The 18,882-nt window shown below is 46.5% G+C and overlaps 1 protein-coding gene across 1 annotated transcript; it reads right to left on the bottom strand.

Moving 5' to 3' along the window:
- Window positions 1-3,635: 3,635 nt before the first annotated feature.
- On the bottom strand, window positions 3,636-13,262 carry AADACL3 (arylacetamide deacetylase like 3). Its single transcript, XM_059137731.1, has 4 exons — window positions 13,071-13,262; window positions 9,914-10,130; window positions 8,321-8,384; window positions 3,636-6,606 (listed from the first exon to the last, which is right to left on the bottom strand). The coding sequence occupies exons 1-4, from the start codon at window positions 13,236-13,238 to the stop codon at window positions 5,835-5,837; spliced, it is 1,221 nt and encodes a 406-aa protein (XP_058993714.1). The 5' UTR covers window positions 13,239-13,262; the 3' UTR covers window positions 3,636-5,834.
- Between the last annotated feature and the right edge of the window lie 5,620 nt (window positions 13,263-18,882).

Here is an 18,882-nt window from a genome sequence, read left to right as displayed (position 1 = left end):
CTCATAGGCTATATACATATTTACCTCTTCTATTTATTCAGATTATATGAATAAATATATTGATACAGATTTCATCTCCTTGGACAGAATAAGCAGAACCATTCTACAGTATGCAACTCTTTTTTAAAAATGTTTTTTATGTTTTATTTAATTTCCACAACCAACGTGGGGTTCAAACTCACAACCCCAAGATCAAAATCTCATACTCCTCCAGCTGAGCCAGCCAGGTGCCCTCTTTCTTTTTCTTTTTTCTTTTTCGCTGTTGTTTCTGTGACTTCTTTTTGCTAGCTCTTCTTTTCTCATGTACCTGGTACCTGAAAAATTATTTGCAAAAGTAATGTAGGTCTAAGATGATGTTATCCTTCTGCAGAGGTGACTGTCATTTGCTTCTCTAATCACCTGTTGACGTTAAAATTTAGGGATCACTTGCATCCAGTTTAGGGGCAGGCATCTTGGATCATTGTATGATCCCAATGCTGTGTGCTCAGCACTGTGTTAGAGGAATGACAGCATGCTCTGCCAATTCACAGAAGGGCCTAACCCTGCTTGGCTTTCCAGAGAAAGCAGAACCTAAGACGGGACCTGAGAGCTAGATCATGGATTGACTTCTGCCCTCCTCCTGGTCCAGCATGACCTAGAAACACTTCTTAAAGATGACCAAACTGCCTCGGGGCATTTTGCATGGAACAAAGTAGTAGGGGGTGGTAGACTTGGAACTCAGACTCACTTGGCTTGAGCTTCAAGATTGCCCAAGTCAACCTTGGTTTCCTAATCTAAAAATTGGGAATAAATACCATGAGGTGATGAGAATTCAATGAAATGTCACCGATAAAACACCTCACAAGATGTCTGTCACCTATAAGGGGTAGATAAATATTCAATCCCTTCTTCCCTTCAGGCCTAAACCAAGTTTATCTTAGGGACAAAATCCACTCCTTTCCCTACAGGAGAGGAGCATATTTGGGAAATTGGGAAATAGGAGGGCTTTTTCCTATGACTATAAATGCTTTGAAACTGAACCCCAGGCACTGCCTTATCTGATTCAACTTTGTGCAGTAATTTGCAAGACAACAAGCTACAATATTGGGGTGGAGATAGCCAGGGAAAAGAGCAAGCCATGGCAACCATGGGAATGAGGAGACAGTCTGCTGGCTCTAGCATCATTTGTTTTCTTCTGTAGGAAGCATCAGTGTTGGAGGCAACAAACCAATAATGTTACAGCTTGCCCTGACCCCTCAACTGATCCTTGGAGAGTTTCATTTGAATGAAGGAACTTTCCTTTTAAAAATATGGCCATGCCATGCCAACTTGGTCCCACTCTACTAATTGTCAAGCCAATCCATTTTCTTTTTGCCTTTGGGATTGATGGTTATGATCCAATGATTTCCCTCCCAGTTGAGATCTGCTGGGAAACAGGACAGTCATCTTGGGACCATCTACCATTTAAAATATTGCCATTTAACAGTTCTCCTTGACCCCACCACAGAATCATGCATGCAGAAGCGGATGTGTGCAGACACATTCACTATGGATTTGTTGGTCTGTGAAAAACTAGAAAGAGACCAAATGTGTCCACTGCTTGGGAATGGCTAAGAACTGTAATATAGCCACAGTGGGGAACACTGTGTAGTAGCTAGAGAGAGTATGGTAAATCTATGTTGTTTACTAGGCTAGATTTCGAAGATATAGCATTGATTGAAAACACTCAAGTGTTACAACATGTACAGAATAATACCTTTTATGTACTAATATATGGCAAAGTCATTCCACAAAATATGGCTCCTATATTTTCCATGGATACATCTGTGTATGTGAAAGTATAGAAATAGGCTTTAAAGGATTGGAAGACCACCCCCTGCCAACAAGGCAACAAGATAGAGTGAAGGAAGGGTGGTCCAAAAGGATGTTAGCCTTATCTCCAGTATTTGAAGGTTTTACTTAAAAAGACAATATCAGGGTCCCTGGGTGCGTCAGTTGGTTATTCATCTGATTCTTCATTTCAGGTCAGGTCATGATCTCAGGGCTGTGAGATCAAGCCCCACATATGGCTCCTTGCTCAGTGCAGACTCTGCTTGAGATTCTCTCTCTCTTTCTTCCCCTCCCCCATTCACATGAACTCTCTCTCTAAAATAAAAAAAGAAATCTTTCAAAAAAATTAAAAATAAAAGGACAATATATTTGTGTATCACTTTTATAATTTACAATTAATGTTTTGAAGGTAGAATGGAAATATTGTGATTGTGAGCATGGTAAGCTGTAATATTATCCAAAAAAATATCTGCCACTTGGGGAGGATGATGCTTCTCTGTTGAGTCAATGTCAGGTGCGGCTGCATGACTTGCTCTGGTCAACGAAAGGTCAAAGGAAGCTTGGGGAGCCCATGTGTGATTTGCCATGGTCTTTTCTCCTCTGTCATGAGACTGGAGAACTTCTCACAGAGAGGCTTCTCCATCAGCCTGGTTTGCTGGAGCAGACAGATGTGGAGCAGAGCTCCAGCCAAGCTGAGAAGACCACGTAATGTATAATGTAAGCAAGAAATAGTCCAGTGCTGTCGTAAGCCATTAAGACTGTGGGGCTACTTGTCATTGCAGCAGAACCTAACCTAGACTGACTATAGTAGCCTAGGGATAACAGAGAGCAATAGGTCACTCTGGAGAAGAGGGTGCAGGCAGAGAGGAGACAAAGTTTGGGGTCAGAAAGGCAGGGAGGTCCTGGATGGGGGTGAGGAGTACCATGAGGAAGACAATGAAAGGAAAGTGGAGGGAAGAGCAGTAGAGACTGGTTTTGTCCATTTTTCCAAATTTGTCTTAGGACCTTGTCCTCAATTGCCATCTGACCAACGAGAACAATTTGGGATTCAACACGTTTTCCTTTATCAGCTGGCCCTGGACTAACTGGCAGATCTTTGCAGGGGAGTCCTGGGAATTTACTGAGAAAACACTTGCACCATGTCAGGGCTTAATGGTACGCAGGTGTCCATCAACCTTGAGCTGGTATTAGCTGGGCATCTCAGCTATAATGACCAATTCTAAAGTCACTCAGACTTTGAGAGAGCTGCAGTCAAACAGCAAAGGAAACCAGATGGGCAAAAAGTTACTTGGCTCCATCAACCTGACTCAGATCAAACAGCAGCTGACACCTACCTAGATGGATGGCAAATGACTCAAATAAGGTCATGTGGCTCAGTCGTGTCCTTTAATTCTAAATGATGGAAAAGGAAAGGGCTAATGGGCCATGGGACATGGCAGAAAGGGGGTGTTGTCAGGTGGGTCAGAGGTTCAATCACAGCACCTGACCAACTATGTGGTCTTGAGCCTGACTGGAAAGAGATGGGAAATGAGCATTGTTATTAACAACTCTGGGCCTCTGTTTCCTCATCTGTAAAATGGGTTTAAGAATACCTACTTTGTAGAATTCATGTGATGAACAAATGAGTGTGTTGTGGGGGGGGCAGTGCAGAGCTGGTGGATTAAATAAAAATATGCAGATCATGACCTGCTGAATGAGGAGACATGAGGCACCCACATGGGATAGGCAGACAGCTCCTTCCGCATCCCAGCTCCCACCCTGGGGAAGTGGAGACCCGGGGTCATTTCAATACACTCACACGAAGGTAATAAACTCATGAGATTTATTGCTCACAGATCCCAGAAACGTATTGGGGGTGTGCAAGGAAATGAGGGAAGGGCAGTTCTCTGTCTCAGGTCTCAAGCAAACAGGAGAGGGAGCAGGGTAGCAAGTACCAGCTTCTGATAAGGTGGTTGAGGCAAAGGTCAATTACATCTTGTGGGCTGGACCCCCAAGTGGTTATTTTAAAAAGGTGCCCTGCAAAAAGTGAAGTGGGAACTTATGGCTGGAAATCCTAGGCTTGAGGTTCTTATCTGCATGTCCATGGGTGTGAGCAGGATTGCCAGGCTGCAAATTGCCTGGGTAGCAACTTGAAAGAGCTCTTTTCTCATCAGAGGGGGATGGAAATTTAAATCCAGAGGCTCTTCCAGTCCTGAAAATGCAACCAACACATCTCCTCTGGGCATGGTCCTCCAGTTGCTCCCACACTCCTCACCACCCCACAGTAGAAAAGCTAACCACCTAAGTTCCCACACAGTCAGCTCAGTCCCACTTACCTATTTCTAGAGGCAGGGTGAAACAATGAAGACCACACTCCAGGAGATGAGCCTACCCAGACTCAATTGAGAGACCTAGTCTAGAAGAGACCATTCTCCTCAGATCCCATCCTGCCCAACAGCTGAGTGGTCACCAGACCAGTCCCTTTCAGTGAATGGTCCCTATCTTTCCAACAAAGACACCTGCTGGTCTTCTGCTGTGAATGGATCCAGAAGCCACGAAGTGGGATTCCTCTCTGCCCCATGTTTCAGCATAAACATTCAATGAAAGCAAGTCAAGGACATGCATGGGGGCCTCTGTGAAGTAGACTTGGATCTTGGCCTATAAAAGCTGTTAGCCAACCAGGAGCAGAGCTTCCTGAAGACCAGGTAGGACCACCCTGGGAATCTGGGCCTCTCTTTCATGGAAATGTCCTCAGGACAGGTGGTCAACTGACCTAGTGGTCATTGACATCTCTTGTCCCTTCCAAATACTCTGATTCAGGGTTCATTTAGCTTCTGTAGTAGCGTAAGCATTGATGTCCACCAACAGAGTAAGCATTGATATCTACAGTAGAGTAGTAAGCGTTGATTAGAGGAAAGTACTCCCTCCCTCCCTCACGCTCAGTCCAAGCCCCCAGTGGAACGGATCCCACCCTCCACCCCAAGGTTGACATGGAACGTAGTCCTGGTTGGTCAAAGCGTTCCACTCTCTAGGTTGTGGCAACTAGACACACTACTCAGCAAGCCCACAGAGCCATTGAGTTACAGTGTGGTTTCTGCTGGGATGGCTGAGAATGAGGCACGGGACTCTGGAGAGTGTGAATATGTAGCTGCTCAGGGCCACCATATGCAGAGTGGAAGGGGCCATCCATGCAGCAGAGCACAGAATGGAAGAAAGAAGAGAAGGCAACTCACCAGCTTGTTTGAGTTCCTGGATCAAACGATACCTGATTTATCCCCAGAATTCATAGCTATCAATACATTGTTTCTCTGATTTAGGCAAATTTGAGCTGATTCTGTGTCTTAAAACGGAAACAGTTCTTGCAAAAACACATCTTCAGCCCCCTTTGGCCCCTTGACTCCAAGAGCTCCAGAGCTCCCCCATCAGGTGGCTCTGGGCTGTCTTCATCTGCCAGAGGTTCCAACCACTACTACGCAAAACCTATCCTGTCCTAACTCTTCCAGTCTAAAGAGTTGAAACTCTGAGTTCAGAGGCAGAGGAACAGAGGGGGAAACATCACTGTGTACCCAAAGGAGAAGGACAACAGGTTCTCCATCTCCACCCAGCAGTCTGGAACATCAGAACCACATCCTTTGAGCTAGATTTGAGAGCCCATGGGATTGCACAGGATGTGTCCCTCTTTCGTTCCAAGGCCAGCCAAATGGACATTCCGGCTACCCACAGCCTAGACCAGCCTGAACTCTCCCTCAGGGAAGCCAGAGGCACCCTTCACATGATCATTCACTCTCAGATGACTGCTGCAGATCATCAGCTCATGTTTTCCCAATGGTGAACAGGAACAGAGCGCCACCCTGCCCCCAAACCTGTCTCTCCTACTGCTCTCCCTCCAGACATCAGAAGCATGCATTCTACATTTCTGGAACCTGAAGCAAGAAGGACATGGCAACCTCGACCCAGCCCCACTCAACATCACCTCCATCACAACAGAGAGCCCTGCTGGGGAACCAGATGGTGGTGGAATGCATTAGTCTTGGAAGGAAAAATGGTCACAACCCCTTTAGAAAATGAACCATGGCGTTCAGAATCCTTGTAGAGCAGGGAAAGTGCAAACAGCCCATATCTAAGGTACTAAGCACCCCATGGAAACCATCCTCCATGTGGTGCCAAGTCACTGGGACCCCCAGGTCCTCCAGCCGCTTCTTATACAACAGCGAGTCATCCCGGAGAAGGTCAAACTCACAGCTCACAATGAACGTTTCGGGGAGCTGGGACACGACTTCATCTTCTGCAATCAGGGGTGAGTTCATGAAATCCAGCGCGAGGCTTGTCTCCAGATAGGCAGCCTCATTCAAGGGCACAGAGGTTGGCTGGTAGGTTCCCTTCTTAAACCTCTCTGGGATATTTTCTGTACCCAACCACTTTCTATATTTTTCCCAGAATTCAGCAGGCAAATGGGCGCCTTTCAGGACAGTGCTTTTCCAGGAGGGGTTGATGTCCAGGAAAGCGCTCCAACAGTAGAAGACAAAGTCTTGGCTGGCCATGGGGACATTCTTGTTCTGCTGATGGGAGGGGAACTGGAAGTGCACAGCCTGGAGACTGGCGTAGATCAGCATCTGAGCACGGATCTTGGGGAGATCTGGACAGCCCAGAAACCTTTGACAGATTGCTGTTGCCATCCCCCCTCCCACACTGTCCCCACAGAGCACGACCCGACCTGGGTCCACGCCGTACATGTTCAGGGACTTTAGGAAGTGGGTCGTAGCTGCAGTGCAGTCTCTTAGCGCCACAGGGAACTTATGGTGGGGCAACTTGCGGTATCTAGAAAAGAATCAAGGAACACGGTTTACACCCAGCTCCCTAGCAAAACCAAACCTGTGTCTAGCATCCTTTAGGCCAAATTTCTTTCCATTAAGTTCTCTTTCTGAAGCCCGAGCAGGTGAAGTGAAGGTATGTGGCTTGAAAGACGTGATGGACATGCAGTCCACCGTGTCTGGCGTATCGGCTCAGTGAGTAGTGGCTGCTGTTCCTTCTGTCTCAGTGCCCCTTTGGGGGACAGACAACGACCACAAGAGCCCTCAACAATTGAGCAATTACCAACACAAACCCCTTCTTTCTGTACCAACCTGCTGGTGCATCCTTGACTCACACTTGTCCCCTCATCTTATGTTCCTTTATGAGCATCTCCAGATTTGCCTGGGTTTCTATTCTAACGAATCCTGCCAAGCTCACCTTGGCAGGTGAGCTGAGACCAGCAGTTAACCTGTGGGTCTCCTCCAGGCCAGCCGTGTCTTCCCTGGGCCATTCCTGCCCAGCAGCTGAGCCACACGAGTCCCTGGTCTCCATGCTCAGGTTGCTGTCATGCAAGCACACCTGCCCAGCATGCTAGACCTCCCCATTTTTCAAGAGATTCCAGAAATCTGGGTGTTCTGAGAAATGTTACCACTTCAAACGTTAAAAATATACAACTCTTCTATGGGATCAACGAATTTTTGCCAACCGTTTCCATTCCGATGCCTCCTATTTTTAAGCTGTCCTGAGTTCAGGCTAGGACAGCAATGTTTCAACTCTAAAACCTTATCTTCCTTGGATTCATAAACTAATTTTCTTGTAGAGAGTTGCTGGTATTATAGACCGGCGACGTCTTTGTTCAGCATGACCAGAGCTATAAGGAGTATTGTGGCCAACGGCTGAATCAAGAATTCCCCAAGGCAGAATATATCTCACAGTTGAGAATTATAAAATGACTGATTTCTCTGGATTTCCCCTTCTTCATCCAGGACCGATTTTTCACTCTCAGTCAACCAGTTGTGCTGCAAGGAAGCTGGGAAATTTTTTCTTGCTAAGACCCCAGCAAATGGCATTTCTTTATGGCTCGTGCATTTAAACAAAGCTGCAGGAAAGATTAGTCAGGAGAAACCATGGCACTCCCGTGGGATGTTGTGTCAGGCGGTGGGGGCGGGAGGTCTCGCCTGCCCCATGTCCACCAAGCCCTCTTTGAGGTTCCAAACTAGGAGGTCGACTCTCCAAGATCAGGTAGGAGAGAGTGGCTTTTTAATCCTTCTCAGTTCCTGTGACAGATCTCACCCGGGTGAACCCCACACACACACACACACACACTTCGGGAGTGCTTGGGAATGCCATGGCAATGTCTGCCCTCATCTGGTTTACCACGTGGGGCACCGTGGCATTGCATGGAAGGAGGTGCTGAGTGTCTGGAACATGCCGGGCTCTTCGGCCCAGTGAAGCACGTTCCACCCAACGGGGCTCATGTGCACAAAGTTCTGCACCTGATCTGCTCGACAAAGACCCCTCCCCACACAGCTTCCAGGTGACAGCCTGCACGGGATGCCGGAGGGCCGCCCGCAGGAAGGAGTGCCGCTCTCTGCCTCTCTCTCTCTCTGTCTCTTTCGTTTCCTCCGCTCAGGGTTGCTCACAGCCCATCCCGTGCCCCAGTGTCCTGGAATCCCAGCATCTTTTGTCTCCCTGCCTCCCACGCCACCACCCAGCACCACCTCCACATTCCCGTGCTCACCCAACTGCGAGAACCACCGAGTCACTTTCCTTGGACAAACGACAGCATATGGCATAGTGGGTTCCTAGAAAATAAAAGGTTTTTAACATTCACTAGGACGGTTAGTGGCTTCCGTTGGCAGCCCTCACCACGGGCTGCCCCTTCTCTCTGACAACCACCATGGACAGAGAGTTGGGGTTGATCCTAATGGGACTTTGCAGACTTTCTTCCAGCTGCGGAGAAGCCTTCCTCCTCTACTTGCTAGAATTTCTCCTTGGACGTCCTGTCTGAACAACTTCCTCTAAGATCCCCTCTTTCCCCATGGATTCTGCAATTCATTCAAAACATCTGAGATGCTGGGGCACCTGGGTGGCTCAGTGGGTTAAAGCCTCTGCCAGGGTCCTGGGATCGAGCCCCGCATCGGGCTCTCTGCTCAGCGGGGAGCCTGCTTCCTCCTCTCTCTCTGCCTGCCTCTCTGCCTACTTGTAATCTCTGTCTGTCAAATAAGTAGATAAAATCTTTTTTAAAAAATGGGCACAGTGATAACAACAGGGCTGTGCGGGGGTTAATGAGATGACGCGCATGAAGGGTCTCTACAGTGCCTGCCGTGTAAATATTAATTACTAATAATATTATTTAATACCCATTGACTGTTAATGCCATTCATTATGCAGACAGAACCCAAACCACGGCTCCAGAAATCCCTTATTTTCTCGAGGCTACTACCACTGTGGGCTTCTGTCTTTCCACAGTTTAGAAGGCAGGGCTGAAACCACATAAAATTGTTTTTCCCCTTAAATTCTTGGGGCACCTGTGTGGGGGAGGTTAAGATAATAAAACTGTCTCATTTTGAGGTTTTTTCCTCTTATTAACTCTCCTCAAATTTCTGATTCTCCTGTCTGTACCAAAATTTGTCTCGGGAAATATCTGGCCTGAAACAAAAGATTGTGTCTCTGGGTTTTTTTGTTTGTTTGTTTGTTTTTTCACTTTTAAAAAAAACTCCTTATTTCCAACTAAATAGAGCTGGTAGTTGTAGAACATTGTTAGTGTAGTAAATGCCACTGAATTGTACAGTTGAAAGCAGCTAATTTGAGGTGCCTGGATGGCTCAGTGGGTTAAGCATCTGCCTTTGGCTCAGATCACAATCCCAGGGTCCTGGGATCAAGTCCTGAATCAGGATCCCCGCTGAGCAGGGAGTCTGCTCGTCGCTCTGCCTCTGCCCCTCCCCCTCCCCTGCTTGTGCTCTATCAAATAAATTAATAAGATCTTAACAATTAAAGTGGGTAATTTTATGTTGTGTGAATTTCCTGTATATACATATACATACATAGATTATACAAATAAATACATAAATACATATGTGTGTATATATATTCCCCCCCCCATATTTGGGTCTCCTCACTTCCAGAAAGAGATCCAAACATTCCATATCTTTGCTGCCAGCCCAATCTGGGCCCCACTACCTCTCTGGCCGTGCTCTGTCCTGTAGCAGCTTACAGATTGGACTCCAGGACAGTGATGGGAGAGCCCCGTCTTGCTGGAAGGCAGGTGCCCCCCCCACTCTGCTCTGAGACTTTCCCACTACAGATGGGGATCTGAGCGAAGGACTCTTACTCAGGCTCCCCATGACTGCCCCACCGCCGTGGTAGAACACGATGCCAGGCCTGAGGGTGCAGGAGGACACCTTGGGCTGGTACAGCTTCACAGGGATCGTCCCGTAGTAGAGATCTGTGACCATGACATCTGGATCCTCCTTGAGTGGCACTAGATCATGCACGAAACGGACAAACCGAGGCATAGAGCAGATTCTCAGTTTCTCAAAAATCATCCCCTGTTGGTGAGAGAAGAGGAAATGAGGTGGGAAGGGTTTCCGCTCACACAGTGGAGTCCTGCCGCTGCCCGTGGCCCCCAGCAGGGTGGCTCGAGGGCAGGCTGAGTCACAGTCCTGCTCTACCGCATGTGCCCCCATGACCCTGCTGTAGATCCAGCCCACCTCGGTCCACCCACACTGCCCCTTCCTCCTCTCTCCCCAGGCACCTGATACCCAGCCTCATAAACCAGGCTTCTGGCCACCCCACGAGGTCCCTCTAACCCAGAACACTCACCCCCCATGGCCTGGACATGACCTCTCATCCCAAAGATGCCGTCCCAGACCAGCCTAGCCAACATGGCCATTCCAAGCCTTAGTTGCTATTAGGACCTGATAATGACATTGTGGTTATGTTTTTTAAAAGGTGGGGGGTAAAGATACAAATTTAGTGATCCAAAGGGGCACCTACACCCCGATGTTTATAACAGCAATGTCCACAATAGCCAAACGGTAGGAAGAGCCCAGATGTCCATTGACAGGTGAATGGATAAAGAAGATGTGGTCCATATACACAATGGAATACTATGCAGCCATCAAAAATGAAATCTTGCCATTTGCAACCACATGGCAACCACAACTAGAGGGTATTATGCTGAGCAAAATAAGTCTGTCTGAGAATTATCAAACAATCTCACTCATGTGCAAAATTTAAGAAACAAAACAGAGGATCATAGGGAAAGGGAGAAAAAAAAAAAAACAAGACGAAATCAGAGAGGAAGACAAACCATAAGAGACTCTTAATCATAGGAAACAAACTGAGGGTTGCTGGTGAGGGGGGATGGGGTAACAGGGTGACATTAAGCAGGGCACTGGGTACGATATAAGACTGATGAATCATGGGCCTCTATCTCTGAAATTGATAATACCACTATATGGCCAATAATCGAACTTACATTTTTAAAAGGATACAAAGTAAAATAATAAAATAAAAATAAATGAAAGGTCAGGGGTTCTTGTCTTTTAGAGATACCTACTGAAGCTTTTTGGATAAATATAATACTCAAGATCTGCTTCCTAGGAAACAGGAAGTGGGAAAAGTTAGGGTCACGGGTGCAACCAGGTTGGCCGGGAGTCAGCTGTCAGGGCCGGGGGGCTGGGGTGAGGGACCATCTTTATGGTATTCTGTCTCCTATGTCTGGGAGTCAGCATAACACGCCATAAAAGTAAACAAAGTAAGCTCTTCCCTGGGCACACTCTTTCGAGCGGCTCTGCCCCAAGGTCCTTTTGGCTTTCGGTGATGCCTGTGGACCTTGAGACAGAACATTTCCAACACATAAAGTAAAATACATGGGGTTACCAAGGAAACCAATTTCTTTTCAATTATAGTTATCAAAACAGGGAGGTGCATGAGCCAAGTAATAATGCACGTGTTTCTTTATTACCACACCAAGTAGCAAGACCTACTGGCTGGATTAACACTATCATAACTTCAGAGAAACAAGGCCCGCACACAGGTTTTTGCAATGTCTGCAAGAAATGTCATCTGCTCTGAAAACAGCTGGCATGCGCCTTGGTGACAAACCCCGGGTTCTGCTGTCACAACTGTGGTTTGTCCTCTTCATTCCTAATGGAAGGAAATACCACTTTTCCTTTAGAGGCGAGGGGAAATGGAGTGGTTTTTCCCTTCCCCCAAATTCAGAGACTCTGCCTTCTGTCGCCGTTGCAGATTCAGGGAACCCCGGACTTAGAAGCCCTGTGGTTCCCTCCTGCCCTGTTCCACTTTCTTCGTCTCACTTGTCACTGCGTAAAACAATTAATTTCTAGTGAGTTTGCTTGTTTCTCACTGTCTCCCCATGGACATTTCCGTGACAGTTTGAGCATCCTGAAGGCAGAGGCTCTCTGGGACTTCCTTTCTCTCTCCCATCAGTGATCCCAGAGCTGGGAACTGGTGGGTGACATACAAGAGTCACAAGACACCTCTTTGTAGAAAAAAAAAAAAAAAAACAAATCAGCAAATAGCAGTAAGGCTAATACTTAACGAGGGCTTCCTCTGCCCCAGGCATCATCAGCCGCACTCAGGATGGCTTCCCTCCTGAGAGCCCATGCTCCAAAGTCTAGACTGTTATTCCCCCTCTTTTGCAGATGAGGAAAAGGAGTCACCATATTTGGGAACCAGGACTACCAGACTGTCAGAGTCAAGGGCAGGAAAGACACAGGAGAAATCACTGGGTTTTGTGAAAGCTGAACTTGAAGGTAGGAAACCTTCAGCCTGAGGGTGCTTCTCCAGGACGGATCCCTCATGAGAACAGGTGTTTGCAATTAACTTTCCATTATGTAAGAGACTCAACACTTTTGTGTGTTTAATTCATCATCCCTCTGGAAAAGCACCACCAATCCGCATGCACAACCTGGTCTCCCCATGACCCATTTATACCTGTTTTATTAAACTCACACACCAGGAATAACGAGCAAAATCTGATTATATTCCATAAATAGTTTTCCATCTCTCAAAAGTAACAAAATATACCTCTAAAGTCACATTCTGTAGTTTTGCTAATTTACTAAATTAGCACTAATTTACTAATTGGCCGCATATCTCTTTATTGTTGGCTGCTGCTACCTAACTAGGGAGTGATGGGGGCTCATTCCTCACTTCACAGCATCACGCCGTGCGCTGTGAAGAAATTAGGTTGGAAGGCAGGAAAGCAGGACTAGAGCAGGGCTTTATCCCCCCCCCCCCATTAACGGAGGATGTAAGTCATTTTATCATTTCGTGGCTACGAGCCCACTGCTGCTTGAGCAACACCAGGAAGGGGTTGGGAACCTCATGACTAATGTGTTACGTATTAGCCTCCACGCCTGTGATAGTAGCATTAATGCAACCACAATCTTCCGAAGGGTGTTTTCCCAACTCCCTCCTGCAGCCTCCAGAAGACAGGACAAATAAAACACACCACTCACCCATGTCACCAACAGCTCGAAAATACAGTGCAGGACCCGCAGTTTCATGGGGTGGCCGATGGCGGCAGGGATTTCTGCAGTGAGGAAATGTTTGCAGACAACCCACAGCCCAACCCCCATGGAGAACACGCAGGCCGCCTGGAGGAGAAGCAGGACCGGGACTGCCATCGTGCTGTTTTCAACACGGAAGAGAGAGTGCTGTTTCAACACAGAAGAAAGAGAGGAGGCTGTGCTCAGGGCGGGCCACTCAGGACAGGGTTTGGAGCCAGTCACCCTCCTCCACTTATATACCACACCCTGCCCTCCCCATCTCCCCATCTCCCCAGCACTGGCCAGGTCAGGTGAGTCACAGACTCAGGTGAGGACGCAGTTCTAGGACAGCGCCCATGCACAGGAGAAAGAGGTTCATGCAGCCAGCCTCAGCTAGAAATGAGGGCTCCAAACTTCCAGCTTACATCCTGGGGCACTGCTACTAGAAATGGCCCTGGAGACGTCCCCGTGGGCATCACAAACACCATTTCCTCCCACTGTGCTTGGGACAACCCCCCAATTCCACTCTGGCCACACTCGCCATTCCTTAGTCTGCCAAGGAGGCCCCAGGGCCTTTGCACTTGCTATTCTCGGTGCAACCTTGTTCCCCCCAGACAATGACCGAGCTCAACCCTTCCCCTACTGCAGGTCTCTTCAAATGTCACCTTCTGAGTGAGGCTGTGCCAGGCCACCTTATTTTAAAGTATAACTCCCCACCAGGATCCCTATGCTCATCCCAGCCCTACACCCCTACCCCTGACACTTACTTACTTTGTCTTCTTGGCCTTTATTATCACTGGAAAGACCACACACTTTACTTATTCCTTTATTGTCTGTGACATGTCACCTCTGTGAGCACTGAATTTTTGGTTTGTTCCTTGTTTTATCCTCAGAGGCTAAGACCAGGGTCTGGTACTTCACAGGGGCTCAGCAAATGTCTGTTGAATGAAGGAACGAAGGAATAGATGAGCTTTGTCCTTTTCATCAAAAAGCAGGAAACATTGAGCTTACCTGCCTTTTCAGGTAAGGTCAGAGATTGATGTCAGTGTTCAAAATCTTCCCTAATGACAAAGTCTCGCATCTGGGGTAAGAATGAGGATGTCTGTCATCTCTCCCACCTCCCCTGCGGTGGTGCCAGAACAGCGGTCTTCAACAGGGAGAATCCACCTCCCCGGGAGATCTCTAGCAACACCTAGAGGAAATCTTTTGTTGTCACAACCGGGCGAGGGGTGGGGGCTGGGACTGGTGTCTCAAGGGCAGGTGTCAGCAATGTTGCTCAAAGTCCTGCAAGGCACACATGGCCCCCACAATGAGAAGGTACCTGGTCCAACAGGTCAAGAGTGCCCACGATGAAAGCCCTGCATTAGTAAGACTTGGATTTGAATCCAGGCTCTGCCCAAGCCAGTGTTCTCATCATGAACGAGCTACTTACATTCGCTGAAACTCAGCTCCCAAGATTGTAAGATTGGGATGATAATAATCTTCCCTCCATGTAGTTTCAGGGTGTGGCTCTTTGAACCCAATGAAGTAGAACATATGTATTGGCTTTTGGGGTTTTTTTATTTATTTATTGTATAAATAAATATATGTATATTGTATAAATAAATAATATATGTTATAAATAAGTATTATAAAATAAATATTATATTAGAAACAAATATTATTGTATAAATAAATATTATATTATATAAACAAATATAAATAAATAACATTATGTAAATAGACAAATAAATTGCTGATGGGGAGTTTTTTTATTTACTTATTGCTTAAATAGATACATTTTTAATTTATTTATTTTAATATATTTAATTTTAATATAATTTTATATTCTACTATAATTTATATTTTAATATTAATATTTATTTATTTTAATATATTTATTGCATAAATATATAAATATATTATATTAAAATTTATATAAATAAATATTTTAAAATAAATATTGTATGACTAAATAAATATCATATAAATACATATATAATATTATATAAATATGATATGTAATAAATATTATGTATAAATAAATATTTATTTATTGTATAAATAAATATTATAGTATATATTTATATACACATATATAAAAATATATAATTTATTTATTGGCTCTTTGGGTTTTTTTCCCTTTATGGACTCTTGGGAATTTGTGTGTTGATGCCCATTATCTATTTTGCTATTTTTGTCATCTTGCGTTGACCTAAAAGATACTTGTCGTGATCATGTTCTGACAGATGGGGACAACACTCACCGTGGCGAGCACTGAGTCATGTGTAGAATTGCTGAGTCACTCTGCTTTACTCCTAGAACTAACAGAACACTGCATGTCAATTACACTTCAACGAAACACTTTTAAAAATATTTTTAAGGACTTTTTTCTATTTTCCTTTCAACTTGGTTAGTGCTGTTTTTCCGCGTTGATGTTTATCATTTTTATGCAGTGAATTCTCTCACCCATTCTCGCATCATGCTTAGAAAGATCCTTTCTACGGTACGTGAAAGCCGACGGCAATGATTTTGAACATGAAGAATTTCTGTGTCAAAATTTAAATATCTGAATTTCACCCAAGAAATGGAAAGCACAGACTGATTATTAGGAGAGGGATTGGAGTCTGTCACCACTGAGGTTTACAAACACCTACGCTGGAAATCATGCAGGAGCGCAGGGAGAACGAGGGAATGCATGTGTATAAACACCAAACCATTTTTTATTTCCTGGATAGATTAGGATCCGTAATGGTAGCTCTTCTAACAAACAGCCCCTGTATCTCAGATTTTAAGGGAATAAAAACCTATTTCCCTCTCCCAACACAGACATTTGCATGTTTGGTAAAGAACCACAGCACTTGGCGACTATGGGATCCATGCTTCTCTCCATCTGATGCTCTTTCATCCCCTGGGACCTGTACCCATCCTCTGATGGTCTCTGACAGGACCATCCTCTGTACCTTGCCAGGAGCCTGACAAACCGTTCCCTCCTGGAGGAACCCATGGGCTAGGCCAGGAAATACATCCCACTGGCCAGAACGCATTCACATGGCTTCACCCAAATGCATGGGACCCTGGGGAAGGCACATCTTCTGCCCGCACAGGATGAAAATGAAAATGAAATGGAGTTTGGTGAATTCACAGGATCCTTCTGCCACGTAACGTTTTGTCCCCCAAGCAAGAGGAGATTTAATACAGGGAATGTGGAAACTGCTGGGGCGGTGGAGGGAGCAGGAGTCAAGGGAGGGCAGGCTTTCAAGGAAAAGGGACCTGCAGGTACCACAGGGAACCAAAGCTACTGGCTGATCTCTGTGTCTCAGCAGAGGACACCTGGAGTGTGGGCAAAATGTGGAACCTTTCCATCTGCTGGTGCTTACGAGCCCGTGCTCTGGGGCTGCCAGAGAAGGATGACTCCTGCTTCTAGCTGCCTTCCAAAGCTCATAGGGCTGATCCTCCTGGGCCAGCTGGAGCACTGTGGGCAGGAGAGCCTAGGAAATGCCATTGTCCTTCATCGGGCCCTGGACACAGGAGAGAGTTTAGAATGACGAGGGGGGTGCCAAGTGCCAACATCTGACCCCTGAAATAAACACTAGGGTGATTGTGACGTTCAGACCCCTTGAAGCCCAACCACGGACTGCCGAGGAGCCTCCGGGCCGAGGTCAGGTCTCCCTATTCTGTACCCTTGCAGTGTTGGTGCTCCTCTGTGCCCGTTGGGGGATTGCCAGCAGTCTTTTCCTTCGTGTGTTCTGCTGCAATGCTATTTGGCACAGAATTACACATTTACTGTGCAAGTCGCCTGTATCAGTATGCTGGGGGCTGCCCTCACCCAGGACCTCAGGCTGGGGGACTTAGCTAACAGAAGTATATAGTCTCGCAGTTCTGGGTGTTGGAAGTTCAAGGTGTCTGCAGAGCAGGTTTGTTCTGCGGGCTGTGCAGGAAGGGTCTGTTCCGGGCTCCTTTCGTTGGCTTTTGGAAGGCTGTCATCTCCCTGTGTCTCCACATCATCTTCCCCTACTCACATCTCTGTGGCCAGAGCTTCCCCTTTTGGTGAGGACACCAGGCATCTTGCATTGGGGCCCACTCTGATGACCTCAGTTCAGGGATCTCTGCAAAGTTTTGTGGAGATCATTTTGCAATATCTATGCATACGTATACTGAATCATTATGTAATACACCTAAAACTAATGCGATGCTGTATGTCCATTATATCTCAATTAAAAATATATACTTGCCTGCCTCAAGTGTGGCACGTTGTTGGCCCTTTAGGGGGCAGGCTTGTCTCTGTCTCTCTCTTCCTTCTGCCTCCCGACTTCCGTCTGCCCACATCTGGGCCCCTTTTACTTTGCCTTCGTTGCACATGCTTTCGCGGTAGGCTCTCACAAATCCTCTGTGAAAAGAGCTGTTTTCCAGCTTCCAAGTGAATAAAGGGGGAAGGTATGAAAAAAATCACTAGAACAATCTTCCTTAGTACAGATTCTGCTTTCAGAACTGGCTCCGTAAATGGATACCAGGGATGCCTTGGCCTCTTTCCCCACCTCTCACCGTGTGGAAGGGCTCCGAATCCCTTAGGAAAATCCATGCCAGCTGCAAAGGGTAGAGGGGAAGGCAGTGAGGGTGGAGGGGTTAGGGGGTGGGGTAGGGGAGGTGGTGCACCTTTTAAGGGGGAAATGAGCTGAAATTTTTTTCCCTGAAATCACATTCCTGGGCTGAAACTCCCAGGGGGAAGTCCCTGGAGCCAACCTGAATCCCTGGCCAAGGGTTTTGAATGACATGGTTGGGGGGAGGCTGACCTAAAGGTCTGCTGGGGCGGGAGGGCCGGCTGCACACGGAGGTTGCAAAAGTTCCATCAGGCCAATGTAGGCAAATCTGAGAGGCGACACTCAGGTATGACTGTGCAGGGAGCCAGCTGGAAGTCCCAACCCCCCACCCCAGACCGTGGACCACACATGAACTTAAACTTGGACCAGACTCCCGCAGGGCTGGCTCCTCCCCGACATGGCACAGTATGGTGCTGAATTTGGAAAAACGCATCTCTATGTATGATTCTTGTTTGCAACATCAAAAAATGCATTCATGCATTCCTAAATGATCAGGGTGCTCGCTCTCCAAGCAGCTATCTGGGGAAAGCCTTCCTGGCAGAGATGGGACGCTTCCTGAGGAAGCCCCTTGGGAAAGGAAGGGACCCCACGTCCTGTTTCAGGAGGCTCCTCCTGCCTCAAGGACAGGTACACAAGGTTTGAGTTGCTAGGGGCTAAGTCAACTTTCCAAACTCTGAAGTAACCAATTCTGGCTGAATTTTCACAATAACTTTGTTAATAATCCATATTAAGGTCATGATGGCTTAGGGCTAGACAGAATGGCAGACAGGCGGACACACAGGAGCCCTTTGGAATGTTCCACTCCTTCCTGATCACTCATGGCTGGTGGCTGATTCTCAGTTGAAAACAAGGATTCTTTATCTTTTTGTGCAGAAGACCTGCCTTTCAGAATAGTTTTAGTACTTTTTTTGGTAAAAGCAATGTTTTTAAATAACAGATGAAGTTTTACCAAGAAAATTAATTATAATAAAATGGAGTTGTAGAGATGGTTTTTCCTTTTTTTTTTTTTTTTTTAATTTTATTTATTTGACAGACAAAGATCACAAGTAGGCAGAGAGGCAGGCAGAGAGACAGGGAGGGAAGCAGGCTCCCTGCTCAGTGGGAAGCATGCTTCTCCCTCTCTCTCTGCCTGCCTCTCTGTCTACTTGTGATTTCTCTCTCTGCCAAATAAATAAAAATAAAAAATCTTTTAAAAAAAGAAT

The sequence above is a fragment of the Mustela lutreola genome, chromosome 10 (assembly GCF_030435805.1).
Source record: "Mustela lutreola isolate mMusLut2 chromosome 10, mMusLut2.pri, whole genome shotgun sequence".
NCBI lineage: Eukaryota > Metazoa > Chordata > Mammalia > Carnivora > Mustelidae > Mustela > Mustela lutreola.
The sequence above is the reverse complement of the archived record's forward strand: the minus strand, read 5'-3'. Positions and strand labels throughout refer to the sequence as shown.

Bases quoted from the DNA above. Each gene is read 5' to 3' on its own strand.
- AADACL3 (XM_059137731.1), bottom strand. From the start codon at position 13,238: ATGGCAGTCCCGGTCCTGCTTCTCCTCCAGGCGGCCTGCGTGTTCTCC. The intron at 10,131-13,070 runs GTGAGTGGTGTG...TCTCACCAACAG, and splicing joins TCGAGCTGTTGGTGACATGG to GGGATGATTTTTGAGAAACT. The intron at 8,385-9,913 runs GTAAGAGTCCTT...TTTATTTTCTAG, and splicing joins GGCAGTCATGGGGAGCCTGA to GAACCCACTATGCCATATGC.